General features: G+C 40.8%; 1 protein-coding gene across 1 annotated transcript in view; it reads left to right on the top strand.

Annotated features, from left to right (window-relative positions):
• Nucleotides 1–16,452, top strand: part of LOC149288807 (mastermind-like protein 2) — a 74,070-nt gene extending 57,618 nt beyond the window's left edge. The window contains exons 3-5 of the mRNA XM_089491157.1: nt 11,990–12,190; nt 14,516–14,627; nt 15,542–16,452. Of these exons, the coding sequence (XP_089347283.1) occupies nt 11,990–12,190; nt 14,516–14,627; nt 15,542–16,452 (1,224 nt within the window). The remainder of the gene's footprint in view (nt 1–11,989; nt 12,191–14,515; nt 14,628–15,541) is intronic.

Genomic DNA, 16,452 nt, shown 5'->3' with positions numbered 1-16,452 from the left:
GTAGCCATCAAATGTTAATCTGGTCCAAGACTGAGATGTGTGTTGCAACGTTACCTGTCCTCGTTCCATAGAGATAGATATCAGCTTGGGTCCCATTTAGGTGTTGGCGAGCCTTGGTCTAATGGTCAAATTGCTCACTACAGAGTGTCCTCATCTAAAAGTTAGTATTTCAAAATAAAACTTTGACGTTTTATGTCTGGATGAAATTTACCTAAGTCCCACCCCTCAAGAATACAACAAGAATACTTTTAGTTTGATCGCACTGGGCCACATTCCATTTGTTGTGTAAATGGTTGCGTAAACAGTAACTTCCTTCATTTTAAAAAGAACACATCTAAAGATAGAAAAAAAAATCTGAAGATGAAAAGAAAACTCACAGGACAGCCCATTAGTCAGAAAAAACTTTAATCTGCGTCATAAACATTTGTATTGAAAAGTAGCCTAAAAAGATTTAGCTAAATCTTCAGAGTATCTTTACTTACAATATATATAGTTTTGGAAGGACAGTTCAAAGGGCCCGGTGGAATTTGTGGAGGATGGAGAAATTCCTCTTGGGCAACTGAGAATAAATCACTCATAAAATGGCTTTCTTTCAAAATATGTACCTTTTTCGTAATCTAAAAAGAGTTTTACCTTGATACCCTTTGAAAGATATTTACAAAAATATGTCAACCCATCTCGTGAAAAAAAAATCATCTCCAGTTGATATTAGGCTTATCCTTTAACCCATAACTGAGATGTTTTTCATTCCCTGATTGTGACATAAATGTATTGTAACATTAAAATCTTCAATAAATTACACATGTTTTACATTTTCTGTGTAGCCTCAAATTATCAGTATAAAGTTGTCTTTCATCTGGGAGAATACTGATTTGGTTTCATCTATCACTGTTGCTCACAAATAAAAGGAGATGTATTGATTCTTCCTTTCACCGTTCTAAGAACCCTTTGGAGATCCTCTGCTTCAGAAGGTGTTCTCGTGTTATGTTGTTACAGTTGGTGTAAAGTTCGGAAAAGGCTCTACAGGAGGGTTTTGAGTACAGCTTGTATATATATTTATATCTATAGGGTAGTAGAAGCATTATTAAACACTCATCTACAGATACCAGACAAGCCAGAAGGCTTGTTTTTCCCTCAGAAATTTCACGGTGCTGTCACAACCACAAGGGATTCTGGGTAGGCACATGCAAATAAGGGTAACAATTTGCCTCTATATCCACTTTATACATGGATCCCTTCTGGCTTGTCTGGTGTCTGTAGATGAGTGTGTAATAATACTTCTTCTACCCCTTAAATTTAAATGATTTAAATGGAAGGGTTTCCATCACCTTTACCCACCATAACTTATGTAACTTATGTAATGGTATATATATTCTCCAGAGGAAGAATCTAGTTCAAAAAAAGGATTCAGTCACCTGGAATGTAGAACCAGATGAAGTCAATGCTAGATGGTCATGAGGATCTTACGATGAAACACTATAAGCCATTAATACTTAATACATTCTATACTTATTCTGACTTGATGGACATTTAACATTAAGAGCAAAGGTACCTCTGGTTTTAGTAGGCCCCAACCACAGCGATTTACTTGACCTATTTCAGGCATTGGGTTTACTCACGTGTAAATCAAGTGGGCAAATTGCGTTAAGAGAACATTAACAATGTAACATTCGGAGCACCGCTTATAGCTGATACCATAAAATTAGCAATCAATTGTTCCTTAGTGTCCAGAAGAGTTTTAGATATTTATGCCGTTGATGGTGGAAAACACAATGGCTTATATGAAAACTCTCTGTAAGAGATGACCTAGACATCCATCAAAAAATAATTGCATAAGAGCCTGTCACGATCATTGTATACAGCAACGCATCATTGTGGTAATCCAATGGACTTTAATAAAGCCCTAAAACGCTCAGGCTTAAATATCTCATTGATTGCATTTAAAAAGGGTAATGAATCATGGAATTATTAGCTGGTAATAAAGGTGTCAAGTGATGATTGCCCCAAAACCATGTGTAGCTAATTACCTGGATATTACCCAGAATCCTTGAGATTCTAGTGGAAACACTGAGAGTTCCAAAGGCAGGATGGTTAGCACCTGGGTATTAGGAGGAGATAAAACAAATCAGGGGCAGGTACGTTTGTCTTCTTGGTTGCAATGCAAGCACTAAAACAACTGAGCAACTAGGGAGAGGTGAAATACCGGCCATATGGCACACGGGGCAAATCCCGTAGATCGCTCCATACACACCCGAGCTGCCTCTCCAGAGCGTGCAACCACCGCCTGGATATGCACGACCGAAACGTAATGTGTGGCCTGTTGATGGAGTTTATGTCATTGGGTGGCCATCAGCCGTAAAGTGCCCGGGCAGCCAGCTTCTAAATCTGTGCTGATTGGGGTTAGAGTCCTTGGTGAACATGAAGAAAACTATACAAATCTCCCTTTACTACCTGACTCTACTTGCCCCGTGGTCCAAAAGGTGCCAGCCCTCCCTGGACTATAATTTTAAGATTGGTAGAGTTCTGGATAATGAAAGAACTGTGCACATTTAATCCTTTTTATGGCAAAGACTTTTGTTTTTGAATGTATTTGGCACTTTGAATATCCCCAACTAATAAAGTGTAGTTTCCATAAATAAACAAAAATTACGGTGAAAGCAAATTATTTCCATTCTGATCGTTTCGTAAAAAATACAAGGTTTGTAGCAATTCAAAAATACTGTTCTAGTTGAGCACGCTCAGTGAGAGAAATGATTACTCCCCAGAGTAACTTGTTCCACTTTGACATACAAATAAATAAGGTTTGATTTGCATGATTAAATTGTAGATTTCTAAGTCCCAAGGGGAGTTTAGCTGTTGTTCACCCGTTTTTGCTATTTTTCTGGCAAACATTTGTTTCTGATTTTTTTTTTGAGTAACAAATATCAGTGAAACAGCTTGAGATTTTTAGCCAAAGGAAGCTGCATGGAGCACTTTTTTCCTTCCTGTAGCAACAGTGCCAGGACAGTTGCAGAAATAAACGGGTTTTTTTGTTTTTGTTTTTTCAAAAGGGACGGTTTTGGCTAATAACAATGGCGGAATAGGGGATTTGTTTTAATGCAAAAATATTCCTCAATCTAATCAACATGTTGACATACATGGAAACATAAAACTAAAGGTAATAAGCACCTTTTTGTGAGATTTTACTGTATAAAGGGTTATGGGTCAACAGATTTTAGCTCATGTAGCCGTTTATATAGAGAGCTCAATGTACATCAAATATAGGTGGTGATACATTTTACAATATTCCTATATATGGGTTTATTTGAGAGATAGTGGAAGAGAAACTGAATTTAAAGTAAACAGTTTTGTTTTGCCAAGCGGTCCTTCTTCTCCTCCCTCATCTCCTTATTGTCTCGCAACCCTAACACCTCTTCTGTATCTTAAATTCACAACCATGCCCAGTTATGAGCACCCCTTCTACTAACCTTAGAGTTTGTGTCTGTGCGACGACATGCTTAAAGATAAGAATGACATCATTAGAGTGGAAAATTTCTGGGGAAACGCTCTCCGGTGCTCAGCCTTCTCTCCATTCTGTCTTCTCATGTATTCCTGACCCACCTTAGCCATTTCTCTCCAGTCACCAAAGAGGAGATTTTTGCTCTTTTTCCTTTCCCTCACTCAGTCCCCTGTCCCCTTGATTACCGTATTTGCTCGATTATAAGACGACCCTGATTATAAGACGACCCCCCAAAATCTGAATATTAACTTAGGAAAAAAAGAAAAAGCCTGAATATAAGACGACCCTAAAGGAAAAAAGTTTTACCAGTAAATGTTAATTCATGTAAACTATTTTTTTTAATAAAAGCTATGATTGAGAAAAATATTTTTTTTGTTTTTATTTCTTGTATTTTCCAACCTGTCCCCCAGTTACGCACATCTGCCCCCAGGCTTGCCACTCCAATATGGCACTGTGGCCCATGATATGCCTTTTAACCCTCTATATGCCACTGTGCCCCATGGTATGCCTTTTGACCCCCTATGTGCCACTCTGCCTCCAGAAATGCCTTATACCCCTATATGCCACTCTGCCTCCAGAAATGCCTTATATCCCATTCTGGCATTTAGGGGGTTAAAATGCATATTATGGGGCAGAGTGGCATATAGGGAGGTATAAGGCATTTCAGGAGGCAGAGTGGCATTAAGGGAGTTAAAAGGCATTGTATAGAGCACTCTGCCTCCAGAAATGCCTTATACCCCTATATGCCACTCTGGCATTTAGGGGGTTAAAATGCATATTATGGGGCAGAGTGGCATATAGGTGTATAAGGCATTTCAGGAGGCAGAGTGCTCTATTAAATGCCCCCTTAACGCCACTCCAGAAATGCCCTATGCCCCCATTTAACACACACACACACACACACACCCCCTATACCCCCATTTAACTAACACACACACACACACACACTCTCCCCTCCCCTCCCCTCTCAGCCCTCTCTTACCGGTGCTTCCAGCCGGGGCAGCGGGTTGACGTCGCCTTCTGCTGCAGCCGGAAGGAGGTGGAGTTGGCAGCGGGGGTTGTCTGCGTCCGTCGCGTATACTTTCCCCGGCTGTCAGAGATCAGAGTTCCCCGCACCGGTGCGGGGAACTCTGATCTCTGACAGTCGGGGAAGGTTTGCGCGACGGACGCAGACAACCCCCGCTGCTAGCCACACCTCCTTCCGGCTGCAGCGGACGTTGTCTACGCGGATCGCGTAGACGTCAACCCGCTGCCCCGGCAATACAGCAGGAAGCACCGGTAAGTGTGTGTATGATGGGGGGGGGGGGGTGAGACAGGAGGATCCAGGTCCCCTGCAGCGGTGCGGGGGATCTGGATCTTAGTCTCCTAATCAGACTCTATTTGAGGTCTGATTAGAAGACGACCCCGATTAGAAGACGAGGGGTATTTTTCAGAGCATTTGCTCTGAAAAAAACCTCGTCTTATAATCGAGCAAATACGGTATATCCCTTCAAATTTCACGCAGTCCCAACCCTTTCCAACATCTTCAATCGTTCCTTCTCCACTGGATCCTTCACATACTCCTTCAAACGTGCCACCATAACTCCCATCTTGAAAAAGTTTCCTCTGGACCCTGCCGGTCTGTCAAACTACAGTCTCATCGCTCTTATTTCTCTTTCATCCAAGCTTCTTGAACAGAAACTGGCTTCAGCATGCAAAAGTTGATGTACTTCCCGGGGTTACCCAATGATGCTACATCTGTGGGAGTTTCATGAGGTTGTTATTTCCTCTTGATGTGAAAAAAAGTTACTATGGAGGGTCAGCTGGAGGAGGTGGTACAGAATTTCTTCATTCATGATCAGCTTGTGAATATGTTGTCCCAAAGAAATAATACGCCAAGCCATGGCGTATGTAGATGAGTGTGCAGATGGAGGGCCTATTGTATATGGTCCAATTTACAAAGATTCTTTTGGAGAAAAAGAAAAAGGGGTTTTTGCTCCCTGAGCGTATTACCATATGCCCCAACATTTCAAGTGTCCAAATGTGTTGGAGGTATAGCTAGAGGCAGGGAGGGGCAGATCAGAGGCAGATTTTTATTGATTTTATAGCTCCCAGGTCCGTTGAGGGAAAGTCATAGGATCCCCGCAGCTGGCCCATGATCCTCACTGCCTGCAAAAGCAATGGTACAGTTACACGGGACAACAGGACTGTTATGCATAAAAAATGTCACTTGGAAGGTATGCATTACACAGCTATGGTACTGAGAGTGTACCTAAAAATACGCAGTGCTCATTAGACACAAGGCAACACATAAGCCGTATGCAGAAATGCTCATTTTGAGTCTTAGACATAGGCACAAAGTACCGTTGTGTGCATAACGGCAATAAGATGATGGTCTCTTTTTTCCCAACAGATTCCATTTAACATAATTAGCATGACTAGTGCGTCTTATTAATTTATTTTGTGGGCGCTGAAATCTCCTGGCACCTTAGACAGAGTAAATAATGATGACAGATTTTCTGCACAACACACATTTTCCCTGAAGTAAAACAGATCCAGATTGTTAGCTCTTTAATGATTAAACTTTTTACACTAATGAAAAAAAAAGAAAAACACAGGGAGACAAAAAACATAAAATCCAACGAGTTAGTACAAGCATTGGATTTATGACACTGTTCCTTTAAATATTAAAGTAGCCCGACACTACCTATTTAAAGAGACGGTCTACTGTCCTATGCAGCCTCGCCAACTTTTTAAGTAGTTTAATATGCATTCTTCAACCTGCTAAATAAATAAAGTCACTTATCTCTAGGAGAAGCTGCAGCTTTGGAGCTGGAGCGCAACACCTACACTGTGGCCCTAGTTTTTTGCTTTAAGCAGCCAATCAGTGGTAATAAGGCACCCCTATTTAAATCAGTTTGAGAGATTTCTATGCCTTGGCACATGGGGTCTCGTTAGACTCCTTGGAACTCTCATTGTGCCAGTGCAGGAATACCTCCGGGCATTTGCAGGGGGCATCACTTGAAAATGCAAAGGGATAGCTCGGCTATAATATGCACTAAAGGGCCATGATGGCTGGCATGTCCCTTTAACCCCTTCATGACAAAGCCCGTACATGTACGGGCTCACAATTCATTGTTTTTAATGGGTTTAAGGTGTGGTTAAGGCTAGAAGAGCCAGTTGGGCGCCATGCTGCTATCACGTAGCACCTAATTTTATGATACTCAACAAAACAAAAGCAGATGGGTACAACATCTTAAGGGTTACCCGTTAACTACCCCTTTTTCCAGGAGTCAAAATTCCAGGAGTCAAATGGCTGTGTGGACATTCTTTATGAACGCCTGGGATTGGGAAACTTTTTGAAACATCTTATTTTTGTGCAATGTTTATGTTTCATTCAAGAGTAATTTGAAATGTTGTATGAAACTCATTAATGTAAGAGTCGTAAGTCGTAACTTATATGTCTGTGTACTTAAAACAGCATTTTAAGTGTGTTTTAACAGTGTTTTAAATCCATGGAGACGCATTGCTGTCTTCCTTTTATATGAAGTTTTCATCAGTGTCACCGTTAGCTTCTAAATTGACGAGGAAATCATTCTCCCTTGAGGCATGTGAAATATTCTTCAAACTGTCACCAACAAGAAAGGGGAAAAAAAATACTGCAATCTTTACACAAGGATTTCATCGCTAAAGAGAGATTTTTTTTTTGGAAACAAAGTCACTTGGCGAAAAACGAACTGACCATTAGTAGATAGTGGTTGTTTACAGTGCAATAGTCTAATCTCCTTCTTGGCTTTCAGGCAAATTCTACAGAAGTTTCTTTGCTTGGCTTCCCTTTATATATATATATATATCTGATATCATGAAGCGGCCGTGGCACTTTAAGGCGTGCTATGTTTTTACGCTAGTGTTTTACCGATGTGCTCACCAAAAAGCCTCACTAAAGAAGAATCCATATTAAAGTACTTTGAAGTACTCCCCAGAACACCCTGCAGCTCTCTGTGGTAGGTATTTCACGTCAGGAGCTGAACACTGTAAGAACTTGGCTTCATGGTCACGGGGGCCTCTGGCAACGTCCTCGCTTTCAGGTGGCCGGTGGGTGACGGTGGGGACACTGACCAGCAGAGCTGGTGGCCTCCTGCACTGAACTCTACTACAAGGGTCTTCCGAGGTTGCAGGTATGCTCCACGCTGACCCGTTACTGCCACCCGATTTTACAATAAGCGGTGTCAAGGTCTATTCTGCAGTCACGTGGTTGATGTCACCATCCCTAAGATGATCTCTTGTAGCTTTGGAGGACCACTTTTGCCTTTGATTACTCCATTTAAAGTGGGGCCTTCAGTCTCAACTTGCTCCTTATTGGTGTAATTTTTTGTGCCGTTTCAGTGACTTTTGCTTATTCATGTTCTCACCCGGCTTGTCTTGATCCAGTTTTTTGTTACTTGATTCAGCTTGACGACTGTGAATTCTGGTTTGACACAGCTTGTCTTGTGACCTAGCTTTTGCCAACCTATTTGGTTCCCGTGATGTGCCAATTCAGCTGGTCCAAGTACCAAATAGCTCCCTGCACTTGGTTAGCCCAATTTCCGAACCAGGGCTCCTATCTTCCCTATGCGTTACAAACATATTTCTTTCATGGAAAATATCTAAGAGGCGAACAAAGGGGCAAATTTGCAAAGGGCGACATCATTTAAATTTAAAGATATCTCTTAACTATCATATGCATTAAAGGGCATTTGATTGCTTGAGTATCCCTTTAAATGAGCATTTGTTTTCTGAATAAATTAAATCCCTACATCTGCCATGACCTTCAGTTTTATGTTTCTTGGCAGACGTAGGAAAAAAGCTTACTTATAATAATTTCCAAACATCTCTGCCATAACCACAGCTTGACAGCATTACACATAAAATTTATCTAATCCCATGAATGTATGTGCCATGCTCTGCCCTGCCAAGGCCAGCGCTGCCTCGATGTACGGCTAAACCCCGTCGTTTCTAAAGCTCACTATTGGAATGCCAGACTCCCCAGCTGCAGTATTTTCCTCGCTGAGCCTGACAACCCAATTACTAATCACTCATTTTTCTGAGATAATTCATTTGTTTATCGTAATACAGTATGCTATACCCGCAAACGCTGGTAACAAGACGTAGAAACCATTGTAAAAAACCAAAAGAGCATTTAATGGGACTGTGTTTGTGGAAAATGTTTTGCTATCAATGCGCAAAGAATGCCGAACAAATACAGCCAGTCACGTAATCTGACTGTAGATACTACAGTGAAAACAAATAGTAGCCGATACATATCGTGGAGGAAGGAGCCATCTGCTGGATATGCTTACGTTTATGAATTTGTTGGCTTTATTAAAAAAAAAAATAACAACTAAGGAATGTTTTCACTAATTTAGAGGTTTGTGGGAACGTAACAGGCGGCTGAACTTTCCAAGTCAGTGGAGGATTCCTGTTGATGTTACTGCGAAGGGAAAATTGAGTCTTCTTATATATGAAACTGAAACTTTCTACAGATAACAAATTATCGTCGGTATATGTATCACTTCTAGAGTATCCATCCAGAAAGGTACCCTCCCTATTCTACAGGCAATATACTAAAGACATGATTGTCCAGCAACCTTACAGACAATATTTTTATAGTCAAAACCACAACCTATTCAGGAATTCACCATCTGATTGGGAACTGTTAGCGAGGAGAGCTGGTAAGGAGAGCTGTCCTATGTCCTATGGACAGATTTTGTGCCCTTGAAGGTTCTTTTTATGGTTCTACTTGCAATTCCACAAACTTCCACCAGAGGCTCTGCAGTAACAAGGACTTTAGGCAGCATTCATATGATCTTTTTCCTTATTATTATTATTATTATTATTATTTATGAATTTAAATAGCACCATCATACTTCACAAAGCTGTACAGGACTGGGTGGCATTGAGTGTGTTGCCTGCTAAATGTGTTTTGGGCTGTTTTATTACTGGGTCACTTGGCTGGACTGATATTTCGCAGGATTCCGTAGTTTTTCCGTAGTAAAACATAGTGAACTCGCCGGTCAGGTCATTAGAAGGTTGGGTTTAATCCTAATCCAACCTGCTCTTTACACCTCTTAATGGCATAAACTCCAGATGTTTCGTGCAGATTGTTAAATTGGTTTCTGCATTAATAAAAGTATCAGAAAGATTTACTTATTTTATATCTAAAGCTTCTAATGTTGTCACATCATGCAACATGACATAGTTTGCTAGATGTTAATCATGTGACAGACCTGTCTTAAAACAAGGGCCGTACAAAAATAATTATTTCCTGCATTATGTCTGCAGGAACCGTTTAAAACAATTGATTTACTGTATTACATTTCAAAAAGAGTTCTATATATAACATTATTGTGTATGGGTAAGCAACCTTGGTACTTGTGGATCATACAACGGTATACATGTTCCTTTAGTTACATTTCTTTCTGCCCCTAAATTGATCTTTGTGTATGGGCCACAGAGGAATAGTAGAATAAAGTAAGAGATCTCAGCGGGGCATCAAATAAAAGTTCATACTCCTCGATGTGGAAAATGTTTGTTTAAACTACAACTTTAAAATAAATATGCATTTTCCACATTAAGGAGTTTGATCTCCTATTTCCTGCTTCTTTGCACATTATTTGGTTTCAGTGAGATTCCGTGGAGGTTTCCGTGGAGTGGTGGAAGCCTGAGTGTTACGGCCCTTGTTATTACAGAAGACGAGGGCATTAGCTTATGGCTTAATAACCTGCTACCTTCAAGCGTGCAGATCGGGTCATGTCAGAGGGTAGTTGTGAAAGCCTTCTAATATCCATTTTTATAAATGTCTTTAATTTGTGTCCCTTCTACATGTATCATCAGGTGAAAGTACATAAAGGCTTTTAATACAGCTGATGGACATCTCTTCTCCACATAGCTTCTGCTAGAGATCTTATACATCTCCCATGACCATGTAGAAATGATGTTTGGGAGGTCCCCAATGTTTTCAACACTTTAAAGAAGTCCTCATGAAGCCCCCAAACCATTGATTAACTAAATAAACATTTTTTCAGTGAGTTCATAGACCTTTTCTTCAGCCAAATAGTATCTAGTATCTAGCAGCCAAACACTCTCAACTTACTCCAACCTAGAGAAAAAAATATTTTATTTCTCCAGCAGTCTCCAAAGTTGATTATTGGAACAGCACCATATTTCCTTACAACCATTATGAATTGTTGGTAGTTGCATATAAAGAAATTTGATGGCTAGAGAATAAATGTGTATTAGTAATAAGTATGCTTGAAGGAAAAGTGTAGACTTCACATGTATTGTTTTACCATCCAATGAAATTAGCCAGGTATGAAGAACCCATAGCATCTTCTCTTTCTTTATTGTCTTTTTTCAAACATTGTTAGTATACTGTATCTATACAATGGATAGGTCAATTTATGAAATGGGCAATGTTCACTAAATTCCAGCGGTGGAAGATATTCATAATCTCACAGTGGAAAAATCATAGCCTCGTCTTTTCCTCTGAAGTCACTTAGAGTCGTAAGGCTACATGAAGCACCCTCAGTCATGAATCAGTCAACACTCCCCTGAAGTTCCCTTAATGATCCCTTAAGGTCAGCATTCATGTTAGATGTTTGCTATGAATCAGTGACATTCTAATTAGAGTTGAGACATTCGTGACGTGTCGAAGAGTGATTTAGAGACCTGACTTTTCTTGCTGGAAAAGTTAAAGACAATAAAGTTTTAGGGACATCACACAGAAAACTTTTACATTTCAGATTGGGGATCTTTCCAAATTCAAACTGCTGTAGAGGACAACATTAATTGACAAATGGGTCTACACTGGATGAGTGTGATCAGAGTTGTAATTAATAGTTTATATAGATATTCATTATATTTATCTCTGACTTGTTAGATCTCTATCTATATGTATATCTATACGGTATATATATCTTGCAATTAAGTACACAATTTGCATAAGCGCAAGTGCAACACCATCCTTCATTAGATCAGAGGATTAATAATTCCAGAGTGTCCCACAAGGCAGACTATGTACTATAGATATTTAAAGCCCCCTTCATTGTTTATCACTTACTTTACTTAAAAAGTAAAAGCTAAATACTTAAAACTGAAAACTTTTTTATTCCAGATACCAAAGGTTTAGATTACGAGAAGCATCTTGTTTTATGTTTTTCACAAGAAATGCACCACCCTAAGTGTTGCTGATTTAGAGCTTTCCATCAAATGGTACAATATATTACATGTTTATATAAAACATTAAACCAGAAACACTTTTAGTAATAAATTAAGGGTTGGTCTCCTGGTGGTCTAGCAGCGTAGGGTTAAGCAAGGTGTCATGTACTTTTGCTGCCATCCAAAACAAACACAGCTGTAGGGGGTACATTACCTGGGACCCCCTGTATCTGTAGCTACAACCGTGTTTATGTGATGACTTTATGTTTGTTACAGACATAAAGTGTTGAAGTTCTAACTCTTCCTCTATTCCAGGATCAGCACTCTGCAGTAACTCAGGGAACCGGAAGCAGCTCAAGTGTCGGCTCCAGCACCAGCCCAAGCGCTGCAAGTAACTATAACTCCCGACAGCCTCTGCTGAACCAGCAGCTCCTGGAGAAGACAAACAGCTTACAGAGGCAAATGATAGAGCAGAAGCAACAGCTCATTGCACAACAACAGATGCTGTCAGGAACGGTAATATCCCCATCTGATTTCAATTTTCATAAGTTACATTATGCATTATCTCAAGATTGTAAGCGTGCGAGCCGGGCTCTCTCCACCTAACGTATCGGTTTGTCTTAGTCTGTCGATTCTCGTCTTGTCAGACCCCTTGAATATATGTATTGTATTAAGCACTGCGTAAATTGTTGGCGCTATATAAATAATAATAATATGATAGGAACTTGATTGTTCTATGTAACTACCGTATTTTTCGCTCTATAAGACGCACCTGCTGATAAGACGCACCTAGATTTTAGAGGAGAAAAAAAAGGAAAAAATATTTTGAGCTAAAAAATGGGCTAAAATATTTATTACAATAACTGAATAAGCTATGAACACAGTAAGACACACACAGTAAGACACACACAGACACAGTAAGACACACACAGACACAGTGAGACACACACACACACACACACAGTAAGACACACACACACAGTAAGACACACACACACACAGTAAGACACACACACAGTAAGACACACACACACAAACACAGTAAGACACACACAGTAAGACCTCCCTCCCTAACCCCCCTTCTCAGTATCTCCCCTCTAACTCCCTAACCCCCCCTTCTCAGGATCTCCCCTCTAACCCCCCCTTCTCAGGATCTCCCCCCCCCCCGCCCCGGTCACTTACCTTAAACTCCTGTGTTGGAAGCGTGAGGCGTTTGTCTCGGGTGCCGGCGCTTCACTGCTGAGCGCCGGCGTCTGACGTCATATGCCGGCGCCCAGCGTAAAGCGCCGGCACCCGAGACAAACGCTTCCAACACAGGAGTTGAAGCGCTGAGGCAGGCGGCGGTGGCGGCGGCTGCCGCCAGCAAAGGATTCCTGTATATCTGTCAGGCAGAGGGGCCCGAGAGTTGCCGAGCGGTTGTCTTCAGCAACCGCTCGGCACCCCTTGGGCCCCCCTGACTGGCAGAAATCCAGGACTCCTCTGCTGGCGGCCGCCGCCGCCTGCCTCAGTTGCGACCCCGGATTTATCGGCGTATAACACGCAGGTAGGGTTTAAGCTCCGGATTTTAGTTAAAAAAGTGCGTGTTATACGCCGATAAATACGGTATATCGTTGCCCCCCCCTCCCTCCCTCCCTCCCTGCCTGCCTGCATGCATCTTCGCTCCATAAGACGCGGCTGATTTTTCATCCTACTTTGGGAGGAAAAAAACTGCGTCTTATGGAGCGAAAAATACGGTATTCCTCGTTACCTGTTGCTTCTGTATGTCATCTTGTTATGTTATATGCTAATTATTATTTCCTGTCTACCCATTGTACAGCGCTGCAGAATCTGAGGGCGCTATATAAAACAATAAATAATAATAAAAATAATAATAGTTCAAAAGACCGTAACCCCTTGAGACCAGTAAAGCCCAGGTTGTTTGGGATATGGCGCGGCTCTATTTTCAGAGAGGATAAGAAAACCTGTACGTCTAATTATGTTCTCATACAGTGCTTCAACTGATTAAAGTTACAGTAAATTACAATTATGTTTCATTTTATTTTAATATTTCAAAATGAAACCTGTTCCACAGCCTAGACTTGTTTTGGGCAACACTCATATGAATCTACAGGAGCGTCAGGCTAAAGCATGTTGAAAAGAACAAGCAACACAGGGGAAAGGGTTGAGGGGTTATAACTGCATCCTATGCCCCCCCCCCCCAGGTTAATTGGTGGTCCAGATTTATAATTTTGTATTTATTTAAATAGAGGCATGTGAGTTTCATGTGAGGACATGCAAGTTGTCATTCAACTTGCACTCCATAACCGGAAAATCACAAAATTTAACGTCAAATGCATTTGCATGTGCTCTCAAACACGTCATATATGACTGGATATGGAACTTGTTTTGCAGTGTAAGCACGTGAGGACAGGTGGGCCTCTAAAGCTTCCCTTGGTAAAAAAAATAGGTTATTTGCTGCCAACACTACGTCTTTAGGTTCATGACTGTTAAATTGGTATTGGCGTAAGTGCCTTCATTTTTGGGGGTGCTGTTGGTGCAGACCGCATTGGTTTACACCATCAGCGGGGGTGACACTCGAAGCTGACGTCCTCCCCCCACACACGCAGAGTATGCTTTCCTCCTTGAGTCTGAGGTTCAAGCTCTTGCAGGGATGAGATTTAGACAGTGGTGGGACCAATCAGAGCCTTCATAGGGATGACACCATGAGTTACACCCACCCTATTAATGCCACTGGTTGGCATGACAGATAGATGATGTTCACAAGACTGCCTTTTCTACAAAAAATATTTTAAATCACCCAACAAATATCTGTAATCTGCTGGCCTTTTTATGTTTTTGAAGGAGAAAAGTAACACTCAGGACCAACTAAACAGACATATGACCAGACCGCCTCCAGATTACAAGGATCAAAGAAGAAACACCATTGGCATGCAACAAGGACATCAGTATGGCGGTGAGTATTCTTATGAAGGACCCTTGGGTGCAATGCATGATCTCCATCATGTCTGAAAACCCTAAAGGAACTTAAAAGTGCTGTTCCACAAAACAATAATTACACTCTGTAGTAGATAACGCAAATAAACCTTTGACGGTTTAACAACTCAAACGTTAAGAAGCTTTTTCATTTTCTATGCCAACAACCCAACAGCACCAGTTATTGTGTCATATGACAAGTGTTGCGAGCAAAAAATATGAATGATTAACAAATTATTTCTGAAAGGGTTAGGACTTTCAACAGTACTTGGTACAATGGTTTCGCTGTTTAATTTTATTATTCGTTCATTTAGAATGTGGAGTGTCCACTTTAGTTTAATATTTCTGCCTTCTGGCTTATGTTTCCTAATGGGATGCTGCCTACACATTAAAATAATTAATCCCTGTCTAATGCACTGGCAATTTAGAGGCTCAAGTTTTTCCGGTCCACTGTCCTTACAGGCTATTAGTTTACCAAAGTTTTAAGTTGCAAAGGCCGGTTTTACATAAGCTTCTCAATGACATTTTTATTGGCCAACCACTGGTAACTTTAATTTATTGCTGTCTCAGACACCTCTGAAAAGTTGCTAAATACGTTCTTGTCTTAGTTGCCAAAACAGAAGACAGGAATCCTTGTCTAAACATGTTAGTAAATAAAAAAAAACTGAACATGCTGAATTTAGTTTGTTATTCATCCAAGTCTCATGAGAGATCTGCTTTGATTTGAAAAAAAATGGCAGATACAGCAGCCAATAATATACATCATGTAGTATGTCAAATAAATTAGACACCAAGATAAAATATATATTTAAAAATTATATTAGTGTTCGGACTTAACAGCATATATAAAGAGCTAGTTAACCTTTTAATTTATATATTTGTTTAATTTTCCAGGTGGCTCGCCGAGTGTACGTGTCAGCTCTACTCCACCCATAGATAATTCTGTTCCAACACATATTACATCACAGAATTCAACAAACCATGGTGCTAGGATGTCTTCTCTACAGGGACCTCAGAACATATATGGAAATGTTTCATGTCCTCAACAATCTATGTACCATGTGAACTCGGGTGTCAACCAAATTCAGCAACAGACAAGTTCTGATGCTGTAGGATCCAGTCAGAATGGCCATGCATTACCACGTCCATCATCAGCTACCCAAGGAAATAGGTTACCACATTTTGGCACAGGAGCTAAAGTCAACCCTCCGCAATTTCGAAATGGTTCAGCTCATGCTACAGGTATGATGGGGCACAGGCCACCTAATGCAATGGTCAATGCTTCAACACCACAGAACTGGGTTCAACCGGAAGGCAAAATCCAAGATTCACTTTGCTTTTCCAATAACAATCCATTTCCCAATCAGTCTCTTCAGAACGTTATGGGCAATCAGGTTTTCTCTCAACGTTCCCTACCACTGACCAACCAGCCAGCTTCAGGGGCACAAATGAGACCTTTACATCAAATGAGCCAAGCAAATAATGGACAACCAATGGACACAAGAGGTTTAAACATTGGCCAGACTCAGATGAGACCTCAAAACTTGTCAAGCCTCGGCCAAGCAGGAGGCAGCCCAGTAATGACAACCAACACTTTTACAACAACTCAGCATTCCAGAGCTTTCCAAGGTAACGACAATGGGAATGACCTTGGGTCTTTTGATTTCCTTTCGCAAAACGGCAACTTAGGGTCATCACTCAACAGTGACTCTGATTTTATTGATGCATTACTGAAAACAGGCCACCTCAATGATGATTGGATGAAAGACATTAATTTGGATGAAATCTTTAAGAACCATTCTTAA

Source organism: Sceloporus occidentalis, unplaced genomic scaffold (assembly GCF_023333645.1).
Source record: "Sceloporus occidentalis isolate IW3139 unplaced genomic scaffold, rSceOcc1.0.p SCAF_49, whole genome shotgun sequence".
NCBI classification, from domain to species: domain Eukaryota; kingdom Metazoa; phylum Chordata; class Lepidosauria; order Squamata; family Phrynosomatidae; genus Sceloporus; species Sceloporus occidentalis.
This window is presented reverse-complemented; position numbering and strand designations above follow the sequence as displayed.